Genomic DNA, 23561 nt, shown 5'->3' with positions numbered 1-23561 from the left:
TGCTTGATCCATGTCCCTATCCTTTTGCTTTCAGTGCGTTTTTCTGATAGGGTTTTATACTTTTGCTGGAGGCTGGCCTCTTCCTCCTCCTCCCTCTGCCTCCCTAGTATCTGGAGTTATAATCATGTATCATCATGCTTTCCCCTTCTTTTTTCTGTTAGATCTCTTATTTCCTTAGCGAAAGCCTATACAGACTGTCATGAGTATCCCAGTTTATTTTGAATGGATTTCTGGGTCTGCCAATTGTTACCAATGCCATGGTAAGAAGGCCCTCCACCTCTTCATACTGCTACTTCAGCAGTGGCTCTACTTTTTTTTCATATATTTTTATTGTAATTAATAGAAGTGTTACATTATATTCACCAGATAGAAGGTGCATCACTTCACAAACATTGATATCCTTTCTCATGTTTTGGTCCCCATTTCCCTCCCCCCACCCCCACCTCTCATCTTGTTTTCCCCCCTCCCCTATCTTATTTCAAATAACCAAATAAAGATATATAAAATATATCAGATAACAAGGTAAAATACTGTAACCATATGAGATAACCAAGGGACAGCAAAAGAGATGAGAGATAACATAGTACATTAAGGACAACAATCACTCATTATATGGCTTTGTTTCTATCGTGGAGGTCCTTACATTTAGCGTCATACTATATGGCCTTATGTATCTAGGTTTTGTTCTAACGTAAATCTCTGCTAGGAGAGCCCAAGGTTTCTACTGATTATGACAAATGAGGGAAACCATTGAGCCTATATTCCTTTGAGTCTGGCTTACTTCACTTAATATGATTTTTTCTAAGTCTTTCCATTTCCTTACAAATGGGCCTATGCCATTCTTTCTGATGGCAGCATAGAATTCCATTGTGTATAAATACCACATCTTATTGATCCAGTCATCAACTGAGGGGCATCTGGGTTGGTTCCATATCTTTGCTATGGTAAATAGTGCTGCAGTGAGCATCTTTGTGCTAGTGGCTTTAGTATGTCCTTGTTTCTGGACATTCGGGTAAATGCCAAGTAGTGGAACTGCTGGGTCATAGGGGAGCTCTATGTTTAGTCTTTTGAGGAACTGCCACACTGCTTTCCATAGTAGTTGAACGAGTTTGCACTCCCACCAACAGTGTAGTAGTGATTTCTCCTGGCCACATTCCTGCCAGCATCTGTTGTTATTAGATTTCTTGATCCTGGCCATTCTAAGTGGAGTGAGTGGAATCTTAGAGTTGTTTTGATTTTCCTTTCTTTTATGGCCAAAGATGTCGAGCATTTCTTCATTCTCATTTCTTCTTCAGAGAAGACTCTCTGTAAGTCTTTGGCCCATCTTTTAATGGGATAGTTGTTTCTTTGGAGATTAGTTTTGGGGTGATTCAATTTTTTGAGCTGTTGCTATATTTTAGATATGAGGCCTTTGTCTGTTGTATGGTTAGTGAAGATCTTCCCCCACTTTGTAAGCTTTCTAGTTAGTTTGCCAGTTGTGTCCTTTGCCATACAGAAGCTCTGCAGTCTAATGCAGTCCCACTTATCCAGACTTTCTCTGATTTGTTGTTTCTAGATCCTTATTAAGAAAGTTTCAACCTGTGCCAAGGAGGTCTAGTGTATCTCCTATTCCTTCTTGTAAAGTTTTCAGTGTGCTGGCTTTTACCTCCAGGTCTTTGATCCATTTGGAGTTAATTCTAGTGCAGGGTGACAAGGATCCAACTTTAATTTTCTGCATGTGCTTAACCATTTCTGACAGCACCACTTGTTGAAGAGGCTGTCTTTCTTCCATGTGGCTCCCTTATTAAAGATTAGTTGGCCATAGGTCTGTGGTTTAATATCTGGGTCCTCAGTTCTATTCCATTGGTCCTCAGGTCTGTTCTTGTGCCAGGACCAAGCTGTTTTGGTCACTATAGCTCTGTAATAGAGTCTAAAGTTTGGTATTGAAATTCCTAGTGGCTCTGCTTTTTAGACACTTAAGAGGATCCGTTCTCTTTCCATTCAATCCGGTACTACTATGACTTCTCCCTTGTTGAAGGGAGACTTTTTCAAATGTCTTAGAGAAATTTCTAGAGTGTGCTCTGAGATTCATACACCACATGAGAAGGTCCTATAGGATGGGAATCAAGGGACATGGGCATGGTTAGCTCAGGCAGAGAATCTGCTGCTGTCTAAACGTTTCTGTCAAGGCTGTATTTGCTATGGGTCCCATTCCATCTGGTATCCCTTTTTTTTGGCTTTTCTTCCACTGACTAGGATAGTTCTGTAGTCCTATGAATCATTTGTGTTTCTGTTTGCAGATCAGATGCAGTGTATTCAGGCTCAGAAAGCCAGTAAAGGCCCGATGGAGGCTGCCTCACTTTTCCTGCAGTTTCTTTTGGAGCTCCAGGATGAAGGCTGGTTCCGTGGATTTTTGGATGCCCTATTCCAAGCAGGTTAGTTTGTTTTTCTCAAAAATTAACATTTATTGCTTTGCTGTGTTAGAACACTATAGAAGGAAAAAGCTACTAATGTTCAAGTATTTGGATATAGTTCTTATCTCTTGGTCTCAAGTAGAAAGACTGTTTTCAGGCAGATAATATAATTATCTACCCGAAACATTCCATGAAATCTAGAGAAATTATGGTAACCAGTGGAAAAGGTGAACAAGACTGTGGAATGTAAAATCAGTATACAAAACCTAGTTATAGTTATATCCTCAGGAGACACACAGAAAAATGTAATCCCAAATGCCATTTATTTATAAGGTGACTGCTTAGTGATAAGAATCTCATGGATTTTCTTTCTGTGGCTGTCTGTGATTCTCAGCTGCTAGCCTTCTAAATGGTCAGGATTACCTGGCTTGTCATGCTATTTATGACAATAACAAGAAAATGCAGAATATCTAAGAATAAGTGTAAAAATATGTTCACTGAATGGAGAAAATGATAAAATATTAGTGAGAAGTAATAAAGAAATCCAAAGTAAAGAGACACATTTTGGCACATGGATAGGAAAAGTTGGTATTATATGAATATCAGTTTTCCTTACATTGATCGCTATACTTAGTACAATTCTATTAAACATTTATATGCCTTCTCAATGAGATTGATAATCTGGCTCCAAAATATTTATGGAATAATTATAACTTAACAACTGCCTGAAGACCTGAACAAAAAGCTATAAAACTCTAGGTGAAAAAAAACCCATTACGACCTTAGACTTGGCAGGGAGTCCTTACATATAATACCAAAAGCACAATGGAATATTATTTAGCTTTAAAAAAAACAGGAGGGCTGGGAATGTGGCTTCATGGTAGGGTGCTAGCATTGAGCAAAAACAAGCTCAGGGACGGTACCCAGGCCCTGAGTTCAAGCTCCAGGACTGGCAAAAGGAAAAAAAGGAAAAGAAAAACTGAAAAAAGAGAAGAAAACATGGAATCTTATCACAACATACAACATACATGAACCTTTGGACAATTATATTAAGTAATTAGCAGTCCCAGTAAAGCAAATGTCATGATTCTGTATGAACAATTGACTCAGATTTATTGAAATAGGAGAGGTGGTTATCAGAAGGTTAGGGGATGGGGACATGGAGTTACTATTTAAGGGTTTAGAATTCAGTTTTTTTGTTTTCTGTTTTTGCCAGTCCTGGGCTTGAGCTCAGGGCCTGAGCACTGTCCTTGGACTTTCTCAAGGCCAGAGCTCTACCACTTGAGCCTCAGCACCACTTCCGGCTTTTTTCTATGTATGTGGTACCGAGGAATCGAACCCGGGTCTTCATGCATGCTAGGCAAGCACTTTAACCACTAGGCCAAACTCCCGGCCCCTAGAATTCAGTTTTACAAGACTTAAAAGTTCTTGGGCTCCGTTTCACAAATTTATTTAACTCCAAAAATGGTTAGTATGATAAATTTCATGTTATGTTTAAGATTTTTTATTTTATTTTTACCTCCAAATAGATTTATTTATTGTATATAAAAAAATCTGTAGATAAGGTAACCTGTGCTGAATAGTTTACCTCTTGGCTAAACAGTCAAACTAATTCACTTGTTGTTACATAAATACTCATTTTGGTTTGTCTTGTCACAGCCATTTCCTCTTGGTGAAAACCCCTTGTTCCTTACTGCAAATATATTATCTTTGTACACACACAGAAAAACATGCTTCAAGAAGCTGGATGTGGTGGCTCACACCTGTAATCCTAGCTATTCTGGAGACTGAGAACTGAAGATCATAGTTTGAAGCCAGTCCAGGCAACCAAGAGTCAGGGAGACTCTTATCTGCAGTTAAACAGTAGAAAACTGGAAGTGGCACTGTGGTTTAAATGGTAGAGTGCTAGGCTCGAGTTGAAGAGCTCAGGGACAGTGGTCAGTTCCAGAGTACAGGCCCCATGACATGGGGCATGACATGGGGCATGTTTACAGAACATGTAAACAAACAAAAAACCCTTTCAAAACATGATCCTTTCTTAGTCAGGTGATGGTGGTTCATTGCTGTCCTTACTCCTAGATACTGTAGATACTCAGGAGGCCAAGATCTGAGTATTATAGTTTGCAGCGAGCCTGGGCAGGAAAGTCCACGAGACCCTCATTTCTAATAAACTAACATCAAGAAGCCAGAAGTGGAGCTGTCCCTCAAGTAGAGAGCTGGCCTTGAGCATGAAAAAGCTCAAGGACTTTGCCAGGCACTGAGCTCAAGCCCCATTTCCAGTACCAAAAAAGAAAATTGGGATCCCTTCTTACTCGCATCTTGAGAGGATGGTTTAAAGGCAACTTATATAAATTGAAAAATGCCCAGTGTATGTTAAGCTAATGATCTAACGATCTAATTGCCACTTCAGTAGTTTTGCAAGGTAATTAGCGTAGCTATGATGAATCTCTATGACAGGTTTCTAGAAAATGGCCATGAAATGTCGAGTCCATTTTGTGCACTGCCACTATTCTGCCATCATGTTTCTGGATCGTAATATTCCCATTATGTGATTCTAGACACACCACAGTACTGTCAGTGCGGTCAGAGCTTAGCTTAGTTGCTTAGGGCAATCAGATATCATTCCAACATGTTCTTCTGACAGTGTTCTCCAGCAGCCCAGATTAAGTCCTCATAAAGCTACATGACACTCCAACAATGGACAGATTCTTCACGGAGTCCTCGGGGTGCACTGCCCCCAAGTGGCCTCCATTCTGCCTGCGGCCCACCTTGACCTGAGACCCCATGGCACTTCACATCTTCTCATTGTGGTTATTTTTTCTTCTCCAGGCTAGCACTCTACCACTTGAGCCACAGCGCCATTTCTGACTTTTTTTGTGTATGTGGTACCAAGAAATCACACACAGGGCTTCATGCATGTGAGGCAAGCACTCTACCTCTAGGCCACATCCCCGGCCCCTTGTTATATTGCTGTTGTTGTTTTTTTAAATCACAATAAAAATAGTGTTGCACATCTTTTACTAATCATAACTTCTTTCCTCTGAACTTAGCACATATGATTTGTTTTAAAAGTGCCCTTTGCAGTGAGGGGAGGAGGGAATGGGAGAGAAAGAGGGAATAAGAAAGAAATGTACATATCACCCGATTGGGAAGAAAAAATTTTATCGAAGAGTTAATCTTTTTTCCTATGTAAAACTTGAGGTCTTTGTACTTTTTGTTATTCATAAGCTTTGTAACTCAGAACAATGACTCATGTCAGTGTGAATATAAAAATGAACTCAACCTCAATGAAGGGAAAAAAAGGTGCCCTGTAAAAACATATAAACTTTAATTATCATGAAACATGTTAAAAAATTACATGCACATGCTTCTGAACTGTCCCATTAAGAGATCCAGTGGTATTTTCTGAAAACAGATACGCTGTAGTATCATTTTCTGTTTCTGATTATAGTTTATAAAATATTTCTTATACTTTGTTTTGAATATACAGATCCATATACAGGTATCTGTCTGAGATTCTTTTAAGAATACCAGGGATTTCTTATCTCTTCCAGGCATGTCTGCTCACAGAAGCTTCTTTATGGTTTCTTTGGTTACACACACACACACAGACACACACACACACACACACACACACTCACACATATGTACACATATACACATATGTATAAATGCATGAGTATCTGTCTGTCTGTCTGTCTGTCTTTCTGTCTGTCTTCCTTCTATTGAAGGAAGTATGGGTCTTAAGCCTGGTGATTCTGCTAGAGAAACCTTAGAGTAAGATATTCTTGTGGGAAATTGTTTTTTTTTTTTCCCTCAAATTCTCATTTACTTAGTATTTTTTACTTGAAATAGTATAAAAGGAAAGTTCCTTGTGAGCAAGAATTAAGACATGTCTTTTGGGATATTTTTACTTCTTTTTTTATTAGAATGAATTTAACATATTTAACAAATCCAAAACTTTCAGGTGAAGTCTATGGGATGTTTTGGAATATATACTAAGACCAAGTATAAGACTTCATATCTGTTCTCAGTACTTTATCATTGTTAGAAGATCTAAACTGAGAGATTCCTAAATTAGTATTGAAGAATCATTGATAACTATATTATGAGCCTCTCACCATTGGCTTTGGGGGAAACAGCTTTAAGGAGGTAGCCTTTACTCTGGCTCATGTTTTCAGAAGTTTCAATCCACTGCTTCTGGGACTGTATGTGGGAGGCTGAAATACATGGGTGGAGAAGCTTGTGAGAGAGCAAAGTACTCATCTCTTGGTGAGTAGGAAGTTGACAGCAGTCAGAAGGGCCAGGAGGATGTATTCTTAGAGGCATGTCCCGCAGTGACCCAGCTTCTTCTAACCAGGCCTTACTTCCTAATAGCCTATGCAATATGAGCTTATTAGTACATTAACCCATTGATGAAGTGAGGCCCTCTGGATCTAGTTATGTCTAAATAGTCACCATCTAGTTTTCAGAACTTCATCATTTCACTCTAGAACTTCATCATTTTTTCAGTCCTGGGAGATTGAACCCAGGGTCTGAGCCATACTCCCAGCTCAAGCCTTCAGCTTTTTGTGATGGCACTTGAGACTCAAACATAACAGTGAATGAGGTGATGTACAGACATTTGAGAGTTTGGTGCCATATATTCAAATATGAGTTCTGTTATATTGATGTCTAAATGTTTCTTCTTTAGTCTCATAAACATCCTCATTTTCTTTCCGTTCAGGTTATTCTGGACTATATGAAGCCATTGAAACTTGGGATTTCCAAAAACTTGAGAAGTTAGAGGAACACAGAGCTCTTTTAAGACGTTTACAACCAGAATTTAAGTACAGAATTATTCCAACAGATATCCTTCCTGATATATCGGAATGTTTAATTAGTCAGGAATGTGAAGAAATTCAGCAGGTAAGTTTTCATAAAATACTAAATTTTGAGAGAATGATTAGAATATGAGAAGTGTCTTCTGTTTCTCTACTGTTTTGGACCACTATTATTTTTAATCAAAAGCTTTTATAATCAATAATAAAGTCATACAAATCCCTCCACTCTGCAAAAACATTAATGTTCATTATATCTTGCCAAACATCCCTGTATTCAATATGTCACTTATACTCCTAGACAGAGAGATAGACAGGTAGCTGTAGATATAGATATATTTAGCATTTTTATTAGATAACAGATATATAGGGAAGATTTTATTGTTACGTTTCCATATATGTTTACAATATATCCCAAACTCACATCCTGTCTGACTTACCATTGCTCCATTTTTCCAACAATAAATTTGTATTATGAGTAGCTAACATATATTGCTAATGACAAATAGGTGTAAACTCTCAGAAGATGAGAAGATTTGGCTAATGATGTTAGTGAAGGACAAAAATGAAGGGAGGAGTGCCTTGCCACAGTGTAGGATGGCGCAAAAATGGAGATAACAGATGCCCATTAGACTGGGATTCAGAGTGTTTTCCACTTAGGTAGTAGTGGAATTGCTATTTCTTTCATGAAAAGAAAGACTAAAAAAGGAAAACAGTTAAAATGATTACTTAGTACACTGCATTTGCCTTGCTTAGATATGCCTCAATATAGGAAGGATGGCAGGTGCAGAGAAAATGGTTGAATGCCTTATCAGATCAGATAAAGAGAACTGGCCCAAGATTTTGAAACTTGCTTTGGAGAAAGAAGACAACACGTTCAGTCAACTGTGGTGTGTTGATGAAGGTACGATATTCCAAAATGACTTCTGAAGAGGATACAAGGGATGTTGTACAAACCACTTCTTGGTTCTCTTTGGGGCTTCCCTCAATCCTACCCATTTCAGCTCTCCAGCAGAGTTGCTTTCCCCTTCATTTATGCAAGAGACCAGCACAAAGTTGCATTGTGAGGGAGGTACTTGACTATGGAATTAGTTTGATTGTTTATAGCTCCTTATAAATGGACAAAGAAAATTATTATCACACAGAATTAGCCCATCTAGCCCAAAGAATCTGAAGGCAGGCAGAGTGTGAGCTTAGGTTATTTAGAAATCACTTGAGAATTCTAGGGTTCAGTATTCAAATATAAGAATTTACTGTCTATGCAGAATAGACTCTGAATGTCAAGAGTCCCTTGCTTGATTCTCTTCTATGGAAACCATCTGGAATTTAACAAGAGAAGAGACAGGATCATTTGCTGTGGCTGTCTGAGCCATCCTTTGACTTGAAGTTCACATCTTCTAGAACTTTGCTTCATATAGCTGACTTTGATAAGTACTCCTGTCTGAAGATCACCTAGACTTCTTTTTTTTTGCATTTTTTATTGTAATTAGTAAAAGGGTTACATGATATTTGCCAGATAGAAGGTGCATTAATTCACGTACCCTTTCACATGTCTTGGTACCCATTTCCCTCCCCCCCCACACCCTCACCTAGACTTCTTTAGATCAGAAATTGTTCCATAGACTGTCTATATAAATACATATCTGATTTCTTGAGTTAAAAGTCAGTCAGAGGTGAAAAAACATGAATGTCTTTTACGTCAAGCCTCTTTTCTGTCGTGTGCACCTGAATCCCTTGGACACTTGTTAACCTGGAGCTTCAGCCTTGCAGGATTTACAAGCTGCATAGTTTCTGGCTTCATATTTCACAATGTTAATATTTCATATTAACATTGGAATTCAAATACAAATTGAGACTTTAAACTCAGAATAATTATTTTAAGAAGTGAAAGGGTATAGCTGTGAGACATCTTAATAGTTAAATTTTTAGTGTTAGGATTGTTGAGTTCTTTTTTTTTAAATCAGAACTATGATCAGATTACCTTGAGGATCAAAGATTATTTTGTCTCATAAAGGTCTGAAAGATGTTGAAGATGACAGAATGGAAACTTCCAGCATACAGATTTTCTACCAGGAAGATCCAGACTGCCTGAATCTTAGTCAGAATTCTTGCCCACTTCCAGGTACTTAACATTTGCTTGTGCTTTTCCACAGTGGCACCCTTCAGGTGTTTTGTGGAGGAACATATTTTGGTAGTGTCCAGTCAGCCTTGTAAAAAGGTTCAATTGAAAATAGATATTTCCTAGTGAGAAATATGATTCTCTCCTTGCATGACTGCTGCTTCTGCTTTTATTTTCTCTTCTAAAAATCTTGTTTTGCTAATAAGACAATACGTGTATATCTGCACGAGGAATTTCAGACACTCAGTGGCTGTGAGATCACAAAGTAGCCTTGCTTTCTAAAATACTCCTTTCAGTGAGTCATGTGCTGCATGATTCCCAGGCCACGCTGGCAGTTGGTGTTTTTCCCCTCTGCCTTGGTTCTTTCTTACTCCAAGTTGCTGTAGGCTGTGACAGCTCCCTTTCCCTGCCCTGTCCCTATTTCTTTCCTTGCCCTGTCCCTATTTCCTTCCATTATTTTTATTTTCTTTCTTTCTTTCTTCAGCAGACTTGAGTTAGTTAGAACATAACAATAACTCACACTTTGAAATGTATGACTCTTACTGTATACTAGGAAGTGTTTTTTAAATATAATTTTATTGTTGTTACGGAAGTGTTGCAAAGAGGGGTTACCTTTTTGTAAGTCAGGCAGCGAGTACTCTTGTATGTTGCCTAAAGCAAATTTCATAGTGAGACCACCAGAAGGTTATATACCATGCCATAATAAAACAGGTATTTATAAAAGATTATCAGAAAGGGAATGAGGATTACTAATAAGTAGTGTCAGAGGAAAATGTAGTATAATAAAATGAGAATGTAAGAGGGTCACTGGTGGCTTATGCCTGTAATCTTAGCTACTCAGATCTGAGGATCACAGTTTGAAGTCAGCCTGGGCATGAAAGTCCGTGAGACTCTGATCTCCATTTAACCACCAGAAAACCAGAAGTGGCACTGTGGTTCAAAGCGGTAGAGCACTGGCCTTCGGCAAAATAAGCTCCGGGACAACAAGCCCCATGACCAACAAAAACAAGAACAAAACAAAAATAAAATGAAACGAGAGAGTATAGATTACTTCTGCAAGGCTTTTCCCCCCATTGTTGAATAAGCCATGAATACAGATTGCTTCTAATATTTCCTTCTTTTTTTTTTTTTGCCAGTCCTGGGGCTAGAACTCAGGGCTTGGGCACTGTACTTGGGCTTTCTCAATGCTAGCACTCTTATCACTTGAGCCACAGCACTACTTCCAGCTTTTTCTGTGTATGTGGTACTGAGGAATCGAACTCAGGGCTTTGTACATGCTAGAGTCAAGCACTCTACCACTAGGCCATGCTCCCGGCCCCTGCTTCTGATATTTCTGATGCTTACAGATCCTTACATGTCTTTTAAATGAAGATAAGTCTTTTAATCTTCCAGAAATTTTCCCTCTTTTAAAAATGCTAGTTTAGACTCGCTCCATGATTACTTTGATTATGTTTCCTTAACATTTTACATGCTTACAAGCCACTGATTATTTATTTTAAAATATTTGAGAACCCAAATAAGTATAGAGCATGGTTATTCTTCTCTTTAAAGATTTTATTAACATTGATTTTCACATCATATTTCAAATGCCATGTTTAACAAACAAGTATTCAAGAAGGGATTCTCTATATACAATCACTAGCACATAGATTTTAGAACATAATTAAAATTAAGCTGAGGGTTTATATGTTATAGACATATCAATCTATATACTATAACATTATGTCTATAGAGTATATATCCCATCATAGATTTTTATGTCTATATAGTTATGTTTATATCTCTAAAACCATGTCCATAACCTGGTACCTGAATATTGAGTCATCACTCTTGTACTGTTTGGATATAATATCCACATATTAAGGATACCAAGCATAGTTATTCTTTATGAAGAAGCTGTTTTGAGATTCCAAAATTAACCATCTGATTTTGTTCAAGGATCTTGATGAGTCTTGTTTGGTCCCTTTCTCCTTCCCTCCTTCCCTCTGTCCCTCCCTCCCTTCCTTTCTTCCTTTCTTTTTTTCTTTTTTCTATCTCTTTTTGAGTGAATTTAATAAGACTTTTCTCTCCCCTTCTTGCCATTGATACTTTGCTGCTGAAGGAGAATTCTGTGCTTCAACTCAGCGCAGAAACCAGAATGGTTATTAAGAGACAAGATTCCCAAACCTTCACAAATGAGATCTCAGAATTGATGTCTCCCAGACGATTACTGCCAGCTTCCTGGAGCACACACTGTTTAGTAATTTTGTTCCTTTTGTGTTATAGATGTGGCTTATACCAACTTGAATGGCCTATTAAAACCACGAAATTACCAACTAGAGCTTGCTTTGCCTGCTAAGAAAGGAAAAAATACAATAATATGTGCTCCTACTGGTAAGCCTGTTCTATTACTTACAACCAGTTTACTTGTCATTCAAACAGTGTTATGAGAGTCCCGATTAAATAAATACCTTTTTTGCAGAAATATATAATGTAACAGTAGTGATATATTTTTTCTTACTTATTAAAAGGTTGTGGAAAAACTTTGGTTTCCCTTCTTATTTGTGAACATCATCTCAAGAAATTTCCAGGACAAAAAGGGAAGGTTGCCTTTTTTGCTAATCACGTTCCTGTGTACTTACAGCAAAAGTCTGTGTTCTCCACGTATTTTGAAAGACTTGGGTAGGTATAACAGAGTGTCAACTTTTTAATTTTATAGTTTCATGTAATCAATGTGTTGTGTGTTGTTTTAAAGTTATTTCAGTACTGGGGATTGAACCTAGGGCCTTGTGCTTGTTTGGTGAATGCTATGCCACTATCATTTGAATTATGTTCTGTTTTTTGTTTAGCCGTGATTAAAAACAGAATTGTGTGTGAGTGTGTGTGTGTGTGTGTGTGTGTGTGTGTGTGTGTGTGTTGTATGGTATGAACTCGGGGCCTGAGTGCTGTCCCTTAGCTTTTCTACTCAAGGCTGTATCACTGAGCTACATCTGGGTTTTTGGTGGTTAATTGGAGATAGGGTCTCATGGACTTTCCTGTCCAGGCTCATTTCAAACCAGGATCCTTAGATTTCATCCTCTTGAGTAGCTAGGATGATGGATATAAGCTACCCTCACTTACTAGACTCAGTTTTTATATTATTGAGTGCCTTGGCCCACAGGGTAGTCAACTAGAGCCCGAAGAGGAGCAGACCTGAATGAGAGACAAACCAGACACGAGAAAGGGGACCAAGACAGTATTCTGATCAAGGTCTCAAACTCTATTTTCGCACGGCTGCTTATATATCTCAGGGAAGGTAGTTAACCTAGGGCAGGTTACTAAGCAATGCTATTTGCACCTACTCTCCAGGAATGCACCAAGGATGAGGGTTAAAGATTATTCTACAAGGTAGGATATTAGTCAAGCTTATCTTAAATGGATGAGGTTTTACAATCACTAGATGTTCTTATCAGTTAGATAAACACCAGGTTTTCTTATCAGTTAGATTCCACTATATGGCAGTTTAGCTTGGCTCCCGACACCTCCTCCTTTTTTTTTTATTAATTTAAAAGGCCAAATTTTGTTATAATACAGGTGAAGGGGGCTTGAGGTAGAGCTGTGTTCTAGAGAGAATGATCCTCCAAGCAGGGTTGGCATTAACCCATGGAAGGAAGTAGGAACCCATCCCCCTGGAGTGTTTTACAGGATCCTTTTTGAGAGGGGATTTTGACTGGACCCAATCCCTAAGCAGAGGGTGTGCTTCCACGAGCCCGAACGACGCTTTGTATTGAGCCCTCGTTGGTAGATACCGCTCGGTTCTACCCTTCCATAGGTGCCGATGGCCTACATTTAGCTGGTTTGGGTTCCGGCAGCCCTGGTAGAACTGCTGTGTTTTTTTTCATATATTTTTTATTGTAATTACTAGAAGGGTTACATGATATTTGCCAGATAGAAGGTTCCTCTTTCCCTCCCCCAACCCCCACCCCTCATCTTGAATTAGCAGGAGATGCTGGCCTCTGAGCCTTCACCTGCCTCTTGGGTGGCTAAATCTAGCCTGTGATAATGAATTTGAAGAGGTTTAGATGCCAGGGAGTCAATTTGCTGCCTTACAAAACTCATGACTCTATTGAGTATGCACGGTCCTATGGCTATAACAACAAGGATTCCCACCAAAGGGCCCAGCTGTGGAAGAAGGTAGGGGAGGAGTCCATTTAAATCGGACCATAGTAGGTTGTCAGTTCATCAAACTTCTAGATTAATTTAGGCCTCACATTCCTCCCTCTCACTGGTACATAAATGAGTCAATTATGACTCATTAGTGATTGCCACTTTTACTGGCTGGTATTGTCATCTAAGAACCATTACTTGGACTGTATTGATCCTCTCTTTTATAGAAGTCACCAATCTGTAGATGTTTTTATCAGTTAGATAAACACCAGGTTTTCTTATCAGTTAGATTCCACTATATGGCAGCTTAGCTTGGCTCCCAACAATTGAAAAGTAATTCCTTCGTGGATTTACATTATTTTTTGTTTTGTTATGCCAGAAATCCTAATTATCATAGTTTGCTCTTACAGAGAAAATACATGACTGAGTAGATACATTTATAAATGGTACATTTAATTGCTTTGTTTTTGTCATTTATTTGATACTGCTTTTTAAATGTTTTTTGAAACAAGGCCACGCTAACCTTGTACTCCTGATCTTTCTGTCTCAGCCTCCTGAGTGCTGGGATTGCAGGCATCTGCCATCATTTCCTCCTGGTATTACCCTTTTAAGTATTCTCTACCTCATAGTGACTTGGAAGAATAATGCACACTGTAACTAATAATAGCCAGCTTCCATTTTGGGGTCACTGTAATATGTCAGTTTTTTTTTGCCAGCTCTGGGGCTTGAGCTTATGGTCTGGGTACTGTCTCTGAGCTTCTTTTACTCAAGGCTAGCGCTCTACTACTTGAGCCACAGCACTGCTTCCAGCTTTTTGTGGGTATGTGGTACTGAGGAATCAAACCCAGGGCTTCATGCCTACTAGGCAAGCACTCTACCACTAAGCCACATTCCCAGCCCTAATATGTCAGATTCTGAACCAAGGACTTGAAGAGTGTCAGTTGTATTTCTTTTGGACTCAGGAAGGACTTCATCCATAGCTGTTCTAATCTCAAATTTCATCTTTGAGTTTGCTCGCCCACATTTGGGTTGGTACTAAGTCACTTCCATTGTTTTCCAGGTACAAAGTTGCAGGCATTTCTGGAGCAACAGCTGAGAGCATCCCCGTGCAGCAGACCATTGAGAACAATGACATCATCATTTTGACGCCACAAATTCTTGTGAACAATCTTAAGGAAGGAAGCATTCCCTCAGTGTCTGTTTTCACGTTGATGATATTTGATGAGTGCCATAATACTAGTAAACACCACCCGTACAACATGATCATGTTTAACTACCTAGATCAGAAACTCGGAGGACCTTCGGATCCATTGCCCCAGGTATCTTCCCTTACGTGGACTTCCTCAAAGGGTTGTAATCTTCCTCAGTCCTATTTACTTACATCTGAGTCACTTGTAAGACTGTCTTCCTAAGTTTCTAGTTCACATCACACAACTCATTGATTAGTTTTGATTCACTTATTCGTTTATTCACTTAACCAGTAGCTCTATTGGTATCCAAGAGGGAGGGAGATTATTTTCAGGCCCTCTTCTTCTGTACAGACTCAACGCAAATGTTTACATCCTTTCTGTAAAATGATACAGTGTTTGTTTGCAACTATACACGTTCTCTGTGTACTTTTAAATAATGTCTAGATTACTTATATATAGTATAATGTAAAGGCCAAGTAAGTTGTTATTGTACTGTACTTTTTTTTGCCAGTCCTGGGGCTTGAATTCAGGGCCTGAACACTGTTCTTAGGCTTTCCTTAAGATTAATGCTCTACCACTTGAGCCACAGCACCATTTCTAGCTTTTTCTGTATGTGGTACCGAGGAATCGAACCTGGGTCTTTGTGCATGCTAGGCAATCGCTCTACCACTAGGCTAAACTCCTGGCCCTGTACCGTGTTCCTTGTCATTCAAAACAAGGAAAAGGTTTGTACATATCTAATACCTCTGCAATTTGTTTTGAATATTGTGTGTGCTCATACTGTGGCTTGAACTAAGGGTCTCTCACTTTCATTTGGCTTTTTTGCTAATAGCTGATGCTTTTGTTACTTGAGCCATATTTCCACTTACCTGTTTTTTGTTTTTTGGGGTTTTTTTGGCGAGGCTTAGGGATTGAACTCAGGACCTGGGCATTGTCCTTGAGTTTTTGTGTTCAAGGCTAGTGCAGTGCTGTACCGCTTGGAGCTACAGCCCCATTTCCAGCTTTTTTGTAGTTAATTGGAGATAGTCTTGCAGACTTTTCCTAGCAGGATAGAGTGAGGAGGGAATCATAAATATAACTAGATGTATGGAGAGCAGAGGGTGAGATGAGTGGATGAGCACATCAATTTTCACATAAGAGTGTCGGGGTCCTTCGTCCCCGGTCCCTCTCAACTAGTAGGAGGGATGGGGAAAAACACGCCCCGACCAGGACGAGCCTTGAGAGGAGAGGGCCTACTGTCCTCCCGTACTCAGCCTTCTTACCCCGGGGCACGAACAGAGACGCCACGCAGCTTCATCAAGGCAGGAAAATCTCCCCCCAAAAACCCCTCCTGAGGAAGTCTCTCCAGCTAATATCCTCACTCTAGGTTCTAGCAGAGAGTGATAAACAATAACACATTTGTAACCAATGGTAATCAAGTCTTGCGCCCTGCCTCTTGCGCCTTGCCTTGTCTCAGCAGAAAGTTATTAGACATGGTGAGAATGGAGAGAAGCCACGTTGCTGGTGGCGCACACCTCTAATCCTAGCTGCTCAAGAGACTGAGATCTAAGATCTAAGGATTGTGGTTTGATACTAGCCTGGGTAGGAAAGTTCCTGAGACTTTTTTTTAAACGAGTCCTGGGGCTTGAATTCAGGGTCTAGGGTCGTTGGACACATTTTGCTCAAGGCTAGTGCCCTGCCACTTAAGCCACAGCATCACTTCTGGCCTTTTCTGAATGTATGGTACCGAGGAATCGAACCCAGGGCTTTGTGCATACAAGGCGAGCACTCTACCACTAGGCCACGCTCCTAGCCCCTTCTGAGACTTTTAGTGCCAATTAACCACAGAAAACCTGAAGTGAAACTGTAGCTCAAAATGGTAGAGTGCTAGACTAGAGCAAAAGAATGCTGGGGCAGAACCCAGGCTCTGAGTTCAACAAAAAGAAAAAAAGCTTTCAGCTCTAATAATTACACATTTAGAATGTTCGTGTTAAAAGAAAGTACTTAGCTCATAGGAGAAAAGTACCCTTCCAAGATGAGCTATGGCATCTCACACCTATAATCTCTACCTGTATTGAAGTTCAAAGACAACTCAGAAAAATTGTAGTGTAGATGGTGATTCCAACCAACTAGCAAAATGCCAGATTGGAGACATAGCTCAAATGGTAGAACATAAGAGGAAAATAAGCACACACACACACACACACACACACACACACACACACACACACACACACCTACTTCCAAAGTACTCACATACCGTGTAGCTTCTTCTAGAGCAACATTGGTGTTAACCAAATTCCTTACTGGTGAGTTACTCACTCAGTAATTGAGTGGCTATCTACCACACCCACCCAGATCCTCATTTTATACAGTTGCTGTTTTCCATGTTTCTTGAGGAAGGACAGGAATTGTCTAGGGGCACACCATGGGTGAGTGGGACACAGCTGAGACTGGAGTGAGCATGTGTCTCATTTTAGTCTTTCTTCAGTAGGATCTTCTCCCTATGGTAGAGGACACAAAGGTAAAGAACAGAGAAGACTTGGCTTGAAAGGGGAGCCTTCTTTATGCAGTGTCAAGGAGAATGTCAGGAAAAATGTGCTGGACTGCTCCTTTCAGGTCGTGGGGCTGACTGCCTCCGTGGGCGTCGGGAACGCCGCAACCATCGAGGAAGCCATGGGGTACATCTGCAGACTGTGTGCCGCCCTAGATGTGTCTGTGATCGCCACCATCAGAGAGAACGTGGAGGAGCTGGAGGACGTTGTGTACAAACCTCAGAAATGTACGTGCAGCCATGACCAACACTTCAGGTTTTTGTTCCTCTCTGCTGCCTCCAGTTTGGAGCCATGTAGATAGACTCTGCTCTTTCCCCCCATATCTATTTAGGAGAAAACTGAGGAGGAACATCATGAAATCATATAATTAAACCCCTTAAAAATTTTAGAAAGAGGGGCTGGGAGTTTGGCCTAGGGGTAGAGTGCTTGCCTAGCATGTATGAAGACCCAGGTTCGATTCCTCGGTACCACATACATAGAAAAAAGCCAGAAATGGTGCTGAGGCTCAGGTGGTAGAGCTCTAACCTTGAGAAAGTCCAAGGACAGTGCTCAGGCCCTGAGCTCAAGCCCAGGACTGGCAAAAAAAAAAAATTCAGAAAGAAAATAAAGGTGATGAGGAGAGGAATAAGAAAGAGTGAGTGTGATCGAGGAATATCATATGCCTCTATGGAGCTATTACAGCCAAACTCCTCATGTTGTACAAATTATTATACACTAACAAAAACTTGTGAAATAGGGAAGTTATTTGATCCCAAACATTGCACAGTTACATTTGCAGTCTGTTTTCCTGAGTTCTTGCCTCTGGCAATGAATGAATCTTTGCCGTAGCCTGTAAGGAAGCAACATTCCCACCTTAGGCTCCATGAAAACCCCCATCAAAAGGCCAGCAGTAGTGCCCAGTGATTCCAGTGATGAGGAAATCTAAGCCTGTGGTACCAGAGGTCAGGCCAGCCCTGCCATGCGCTCCTTGCCGAAGGTGGGCTGTGTGTGGTCATTGTGTTCGAATGCATATATGATCATTGCAGTGGAAGTGATCTGACTTCATCTGATGTCACATGATTAGCACATGATTAAAAAAATAAGATTGCATAGCAAATACTTGTTGACTTTATTATAATGCCAGTCCTGCATGGGGAGAGATATGGAGGTATAGGTAGAGAAGGCTTCATCTTTGCTCTCTGAGTAGCCCATAACTATTTGAGTCTCAGGCAAAAGAAATACATATGAAGTCGGTAGGGGCACAGTTAGATCCCCTTTGGGGAGTTAGCTGTTAAGAGTATAAAGAAGTTGCACACTCTTTTTAGTGCCCCATGTGATTTTTTTTTTGCAGTACTGGAATTTGAACTCGGGGCCTTCATACTTGGCTAGCTAAGTGTTTTCTTCTTCCTCCTCCTCCTCCTCCTCCTCCTCCTCCTCCTCCTCCTCCTCCTCCTCTTCCTCCTCCTCTTCTTCTTCTTCTTCTTCTTCTTCTTCTTCTTCTTCTTCTTCTTCTTCTTCTTCTTCTTCTTCCTCCTCCTCCTCCACCTCCTCTTCCTCCTCTTCTTCCTTGTCTTACTCTTCCTCCTCCTCTTCCTCTTCTTCCTTGTCTTCCTCTTCCTCCTCTTCTTCCTCCTCCTCTTCCTGTTCCTCCTCTTCTTCCTCCTCCTCCTCTTCTTTCTCCTCCTCTTCCTCCTTCTTCTTCACCTTAGTTATTTTTCAGATATGGTCTTATACTTATTGTCCTGGATGCCCCTTGACCCACAGACCTGCTACTTAATGTCTGAGATTACAGGTGTCTGTCACTTCTGTGACTTGTATTTGTTGAGATGGGGGTCTCACTTTTTGCCAAGGCTGGCACTGAACTGCAAATCTCCCTGTCTCCAATTCCTGAGTAGCTGACATGACAGGTGTGAGCCCCTATGTCTAGCTATGTGTGGATTTCTTTATCATTTGACTCCCTGTCCTTCAGAGCTTTGTCCTACCCCGAATCTCATACACCCTGCCAGGTTACGTTCCTCATATTTGACTTCTTCAGACATGTCATTTTGTTTTCTTTCTGACCTTGTATTCCTTCTTTTATACCTGCTCTTGCTTCCTCCTATTTATTACCTGTGTGTGGGGGCGGAGTGTGTGTGTGCGCGCATGTGTATGTGAGCACCGGAGCTTGAACTGAGAGCCTTGTACTTTCACTTGGCTTTTTTGATCACAGCTTGGCACTCTGCCACTTGAGTGGTATACCTCTTGTGTAGCTTTTTTTATTTTTTTGGTTGATCAATTGGAAATTGAATCTCTCAGGATTTTCTGTCTGGGCTTGCTTCAAACTGGGATCCCCAGATGGTAGGCTTCTGAGAAGCTAGGATCAGAGGAATTAGCCAGTGGCACCTGGCTTCCCATGTTTATTGCATAGTGCTGCCTCTTCCTCAGTGACTTTGATATTCCTCCCTGTGCTCCACCATCCCTTGCTCATCCTTCCATCACAGAACCCTGCAGCTTCAGCTCACATATGTGAGTGAACACATGGCCTAGGCAGATAGGTATGACATGTGTGCTGGAAAAATTGCTTCAGGGAAGAAGGAGATGGCTAGATTTGTTAGCACAAGGGAAACTTGGAAATCAGGAGAGGCTGGGTTAGACCCAGACAAAGGAAAAGCTGTGCGAATCAGTTCAGTGAATGGCAGGGAAGTTTGGGGAAGGTTTTTGAGCATGGGTTGTATGGAGGTTTGTGACCTCTAGGTCCTCAGAGAGAGTAACCAAGATAACAAAAGGTTTGGAGATTTCCATCTTCTCCCTGTCTGTCCCCCGATGCCCTCACCCACTTTAATTTTAATGGCTCTAGTTTTCAGGAAAGTAGAATCACGGACTACTGACAAATTTAAAGTCATCATATCTCAGCTGATGAAGGAGACAGAATGTTTGGCAAAGAATGTGTCTGCAGAACTTCGTAAGTTCGGTTTCAGCTTTGCATGTGCTATATCTCATGTTTTGTGTTTCTTTTACTTGCATTGTTTGCTAGGGTCTTTTTGTTTTCTCCTTGACAATGTTTATATGTGGACTCTACTGATTACAGGTTATTCAGGAGCTTTGTAAGCCCTCTTTTAGTCTCTCTTAGCATTTAACACCATAATAAAACAAAACAGACAAGAAAAATCCATTGGGACACATACATCTGGAAAAATACCATCTTTTAAATAGTTCATCTTTCTCTCCTGACTTCCCTACTTATATGGTATTGAATTATTCCCCCATCTTGCTTGGACTCAAACCTAGGAGTGATCTTTAATTCTTTTTTTTTTAATTCATAAAGTCACTCCATTTTATCCTTTCACTTTTATTTGTTCCTCAATTCATGAAATAAATATTTGTTATACCATACATTATGCTACATAATGGAAATAGTGACATTCTGACATTGGAGATGTACTGGTACTGTGCAATAGAAAGGTGATGGTAGGGCCATGTAAATGTTTGCTTTTTTATTCCTCACCTCAGGTACTCTGCATTCACTGTTTTTATTTCCCCAGTCCTGCCCATTTCCTAATTATAAACATTATTTTAATGTCTATACATGTTCATTCTGTACATTCTTGAGGATTCATTCGATTTATTAGTGGCTGCCTCCTTTGTCCCTTTATTCAAAAGCAATGCATGCAGGAAAGCATTTAACCCAAAAACAAAACTCTTGACTGAATTTTACTGTCCAGTGCTCATCCCCAGTTACCTTGGAGAACAGATACTACAGAAACTCACAGACATATGCTTTTCTCTTCTTTATCCCTAACCCCTGAGCCTGGACCACCACAGGCTCCTCCATTTTGGAATGAAGCCAGAGCTTAGCTTAGGAGATGCCTTTATGCTGTGTGTCTGTGACAAGCATCATTTGAGCTCCTGGTCTTTGTTTCCTGTTTGGCTCTGCAAAAGGCATTACTGCATAGTTAAAAAAAAAAACAACCTTTGTTTTCTTCCCCAGGACACTTATTTGAGATTCAAAATAGAGAAATTGGAACACAGAAATATGAACAGTGGATTGTTGGGGTTCATAAAGAGTGCAAAGTGTTTCGGATGGTAGACAAGGAGGAAGAGAGCAGGATTTGCAGAGCACTCTTCCTGTACACTTCACATCTGCGGGTATGTCCCTTCTTTGACCTTTCCTGGAAACTCGACTGTGGCAGTTGAGAGAATGTTAGCATCTCCTCCCATTCCTATGAGCTCACTCATCCTTCTCAGGAAGTTCCCATGAAGAAGACTAGGTGCTGTCCTAATCAATATCATCTTTATTTTCTGAAACTTAATAGGCCACAGGCTGAAATGAAGGCTCAGGTTCTTAGCCATGCCTCTGGCATTCCCATATTTGACATGGTTGGAAAGATGGTGATGTTGAATGCCCAGATTTGACACGAGTTAATGTGGAATTTAGTTTGCTTTCATTATTTTTTAAAAATCTAAGTATGCATGTGCTATGTGGTTATTGCTTTCTTTTCCAAGAGAGAATCCTAGAATCCAAAGTGCTTTGATCATTGTTTCTAGCAGTTAACATTTAAAAAAAATAGTCTTTGATTCAGATATTTCCATAGAACCATTAGGGGCCATTCTTGTTAAACTCAGTTGGAAGAGACAAGAAACATTGTCTTTGTATACAGACTACTGAGTACAGATAATTGAATTTAAATGGAGAACTTGGAAACATATTGACACTTGATTTTTATTTTTAAACAGAGATATAACGATGCTCTCATTATCAGTGAGCATGCACAAATGAAAGATGCCTTGAATTATCTGAAAGACTTCTTCAACAATGTCCGTGTGGCAGGATTTGATGAGATTGAGCAAGATCTTACTCGAAGGTTTGAAGGTAAGGAATGTGTTTACAGAGGAGAAAGCCAATGGAGCCTGGTGGCTTGAAAGGCAACGTGCATATCTGGTATTGTGTTAGCATCCATATGTTTGGATGCTGCCGCTGTTGTCCTGGGCTTAAGATATAGGAATTGGGGTATAGCTCAGTGGTAGAGTGTATAAAACCCCCAAACTGAAAAAAAAAGGTAAAATCATTTTGCTCCAGTGAAATCATTTTGCTCCAGTGAAATCTAGTTCCCAAGTAAAGAGTCTATTGCTCCTACCATTTTATGTTTGGAAAAAGGAAAAATAATAAGATTTACAAAGGATATTTCTCCTAAACAGTTTAACAATTCCAGACAATAGATACAGATGGCAATTACCTTGCTTTTTTTTCTTGCCAATCTTGGGGCTTGAACTCAGGGCCTGGGCACTGTCCTTGAGTTTACTCCTGGCTCAAGCTCTACCACTTGAGCCACAGCACCACTTCTGGATTTTTCTGTGTTTGGTGGTACTGAGGAATGGAAACCGGGTCTTCGTGCATGCTAGGCAAGCACTCTACCACTAGGCCAAACTCCTGGCCCTTGCTTATTTTTTATTTTAAATTACAATAGAAGTTATTATGTATTGAGCATACTTTTTTAGAGGGTCATTGTGAGTATGAATATCAGATCTTTGTTATTCATACTGAATTCTTTTTGGAAACTAAGTAAACAGTACAAATTTACTGTCAAAGAGATTGTCACATTTTGGGGGGATGGAAGTTTGGCCTAATGGTAGAGTGCTTGCCTAGCATGCACGAAGACCCAGGTTCCATTCCTTGGTACCACATACATAGAAAAATCCAGAAGTGGTGATGTGGCATAAGTGGTAGAGCTCTAGTCTTGAGAAAACCAAAGTGCTCAGGCTCTGAGTTCCAGCCCCAGGACTGTCATTAAAAGAGAGAGAGGGGGGGGGAGGGAGAGAGAGAGCGATTCTAACTTTTTTGTATAACTTTTAGTAAGTTTGTAAAGTTTTTTTTTTTTTTTTTTTTTTTGCCAGTCCTGGGCTTGAGCTCAGGGCCTGAGCACTGTCCTTGGACTTTCTCAAGGCTAGAGCTCTACCACTTGAGCCTCAGCACCACTTCCGGCTTTTTTTTTTTAATAAGACTAATTTATACACACTTCATATAAAGAGAAAACCAGAATGAGCTGTAATGTCACTCTAAATACTACCAAAACAAGGAAAGATTTTAAATCAAAAGTAAGTTTCTCTTCTTTCTCCAAATATTTTTCCCAGATATGATCATTATTAATTTTTTGGCCAAAACGGAAGTACTTGCTGTATTTATGTAAATCCATTGCTGTGCTGGGCATGATAACTACACACACACACACACACACACACACACACCCCAAGTTTAAATTTTACTGATGTGCTGATATATAGCACACAGCCTAGAGTTAATAAATACTGTACTAAATTTTTGGTGTTATTTGGGCTTCCGTAAACACTTCCATTGTTGTCAGTTTCACATAGTCAATATCATGTCATTGAACAAATGCCCAAAAATGAAAATTAGCACAGCATTC

The 23561-nt window shown here is 40.1% G+C and overlaps 1 protein-coding gene across 1 annotated transcript in view; it reads left to right on the top strand.

Annotated features, from left to right (window-relative positions):
- The window catches only part of Rigi (RNA sensor RIG-I), a 44490-nt gene that overhangs the window by 7795 nt on the left and 13134 nt on the right, over positions 1 to 23561 (top strand). Inside the window, exons 2-12 of the mRNA XM_090330086.1 lie at positions 2280 to 2414; positions 7120 to 7301; positions 7970 to 8117; positions 9228 to 9335; positions 11598 to 11705; positions 11843 to 11993; positions 14518 to 14776; positions 17246 to 17408; positions 19997 to 20101; positions 21128 to 21285; positions 21874 to 22009. Coding sequence (XP_090186212.1) covers positions 2280 to 2414; positions 7120 to 7301; positions 7970 to 8117; positions 9228 to 9335; positions 11598 to 11705; positions 11843 to 11993; positions 14518 to 14776; positions 17246 to 17408; positions 19997 to 20101; positions 21128 to 21285; positions 21874 to 22009 — 1653 coding nt within the window. The remainder of the gene's footprint in view (positions 1 to 2279; positions 2415 to 7119; positions 7302 to 7969; positions 8118 to 9227; positions 9336 to 11597; positions 11706 to 11842; positions 11994 to 14517; positions 14777 to 17245; positions 17409 to 19996; positions 20102 to 21127; positions 21286 to 21873; positions 22010 to 23561) is intronic.

Source organism: Megascapheus bottae, chromosome 3 (genome assembly GCF_031878675.1).
Source record: "Megascapheus bottae isolate mThoBot1 chromosome 3, mThoBot2.hap1, whole genome shotgun sequence".
Classification (NCBI taxonomy): domain Eukaryota; kingdom Metazoa; phylum Chordata; class Mammalia; order Rodentia; family Geomyidae; genus Megascapheus; species Megascapheus bottae.
This window is presented reverse-complemented; position numbering and strand designations above follow the sequence as displayed.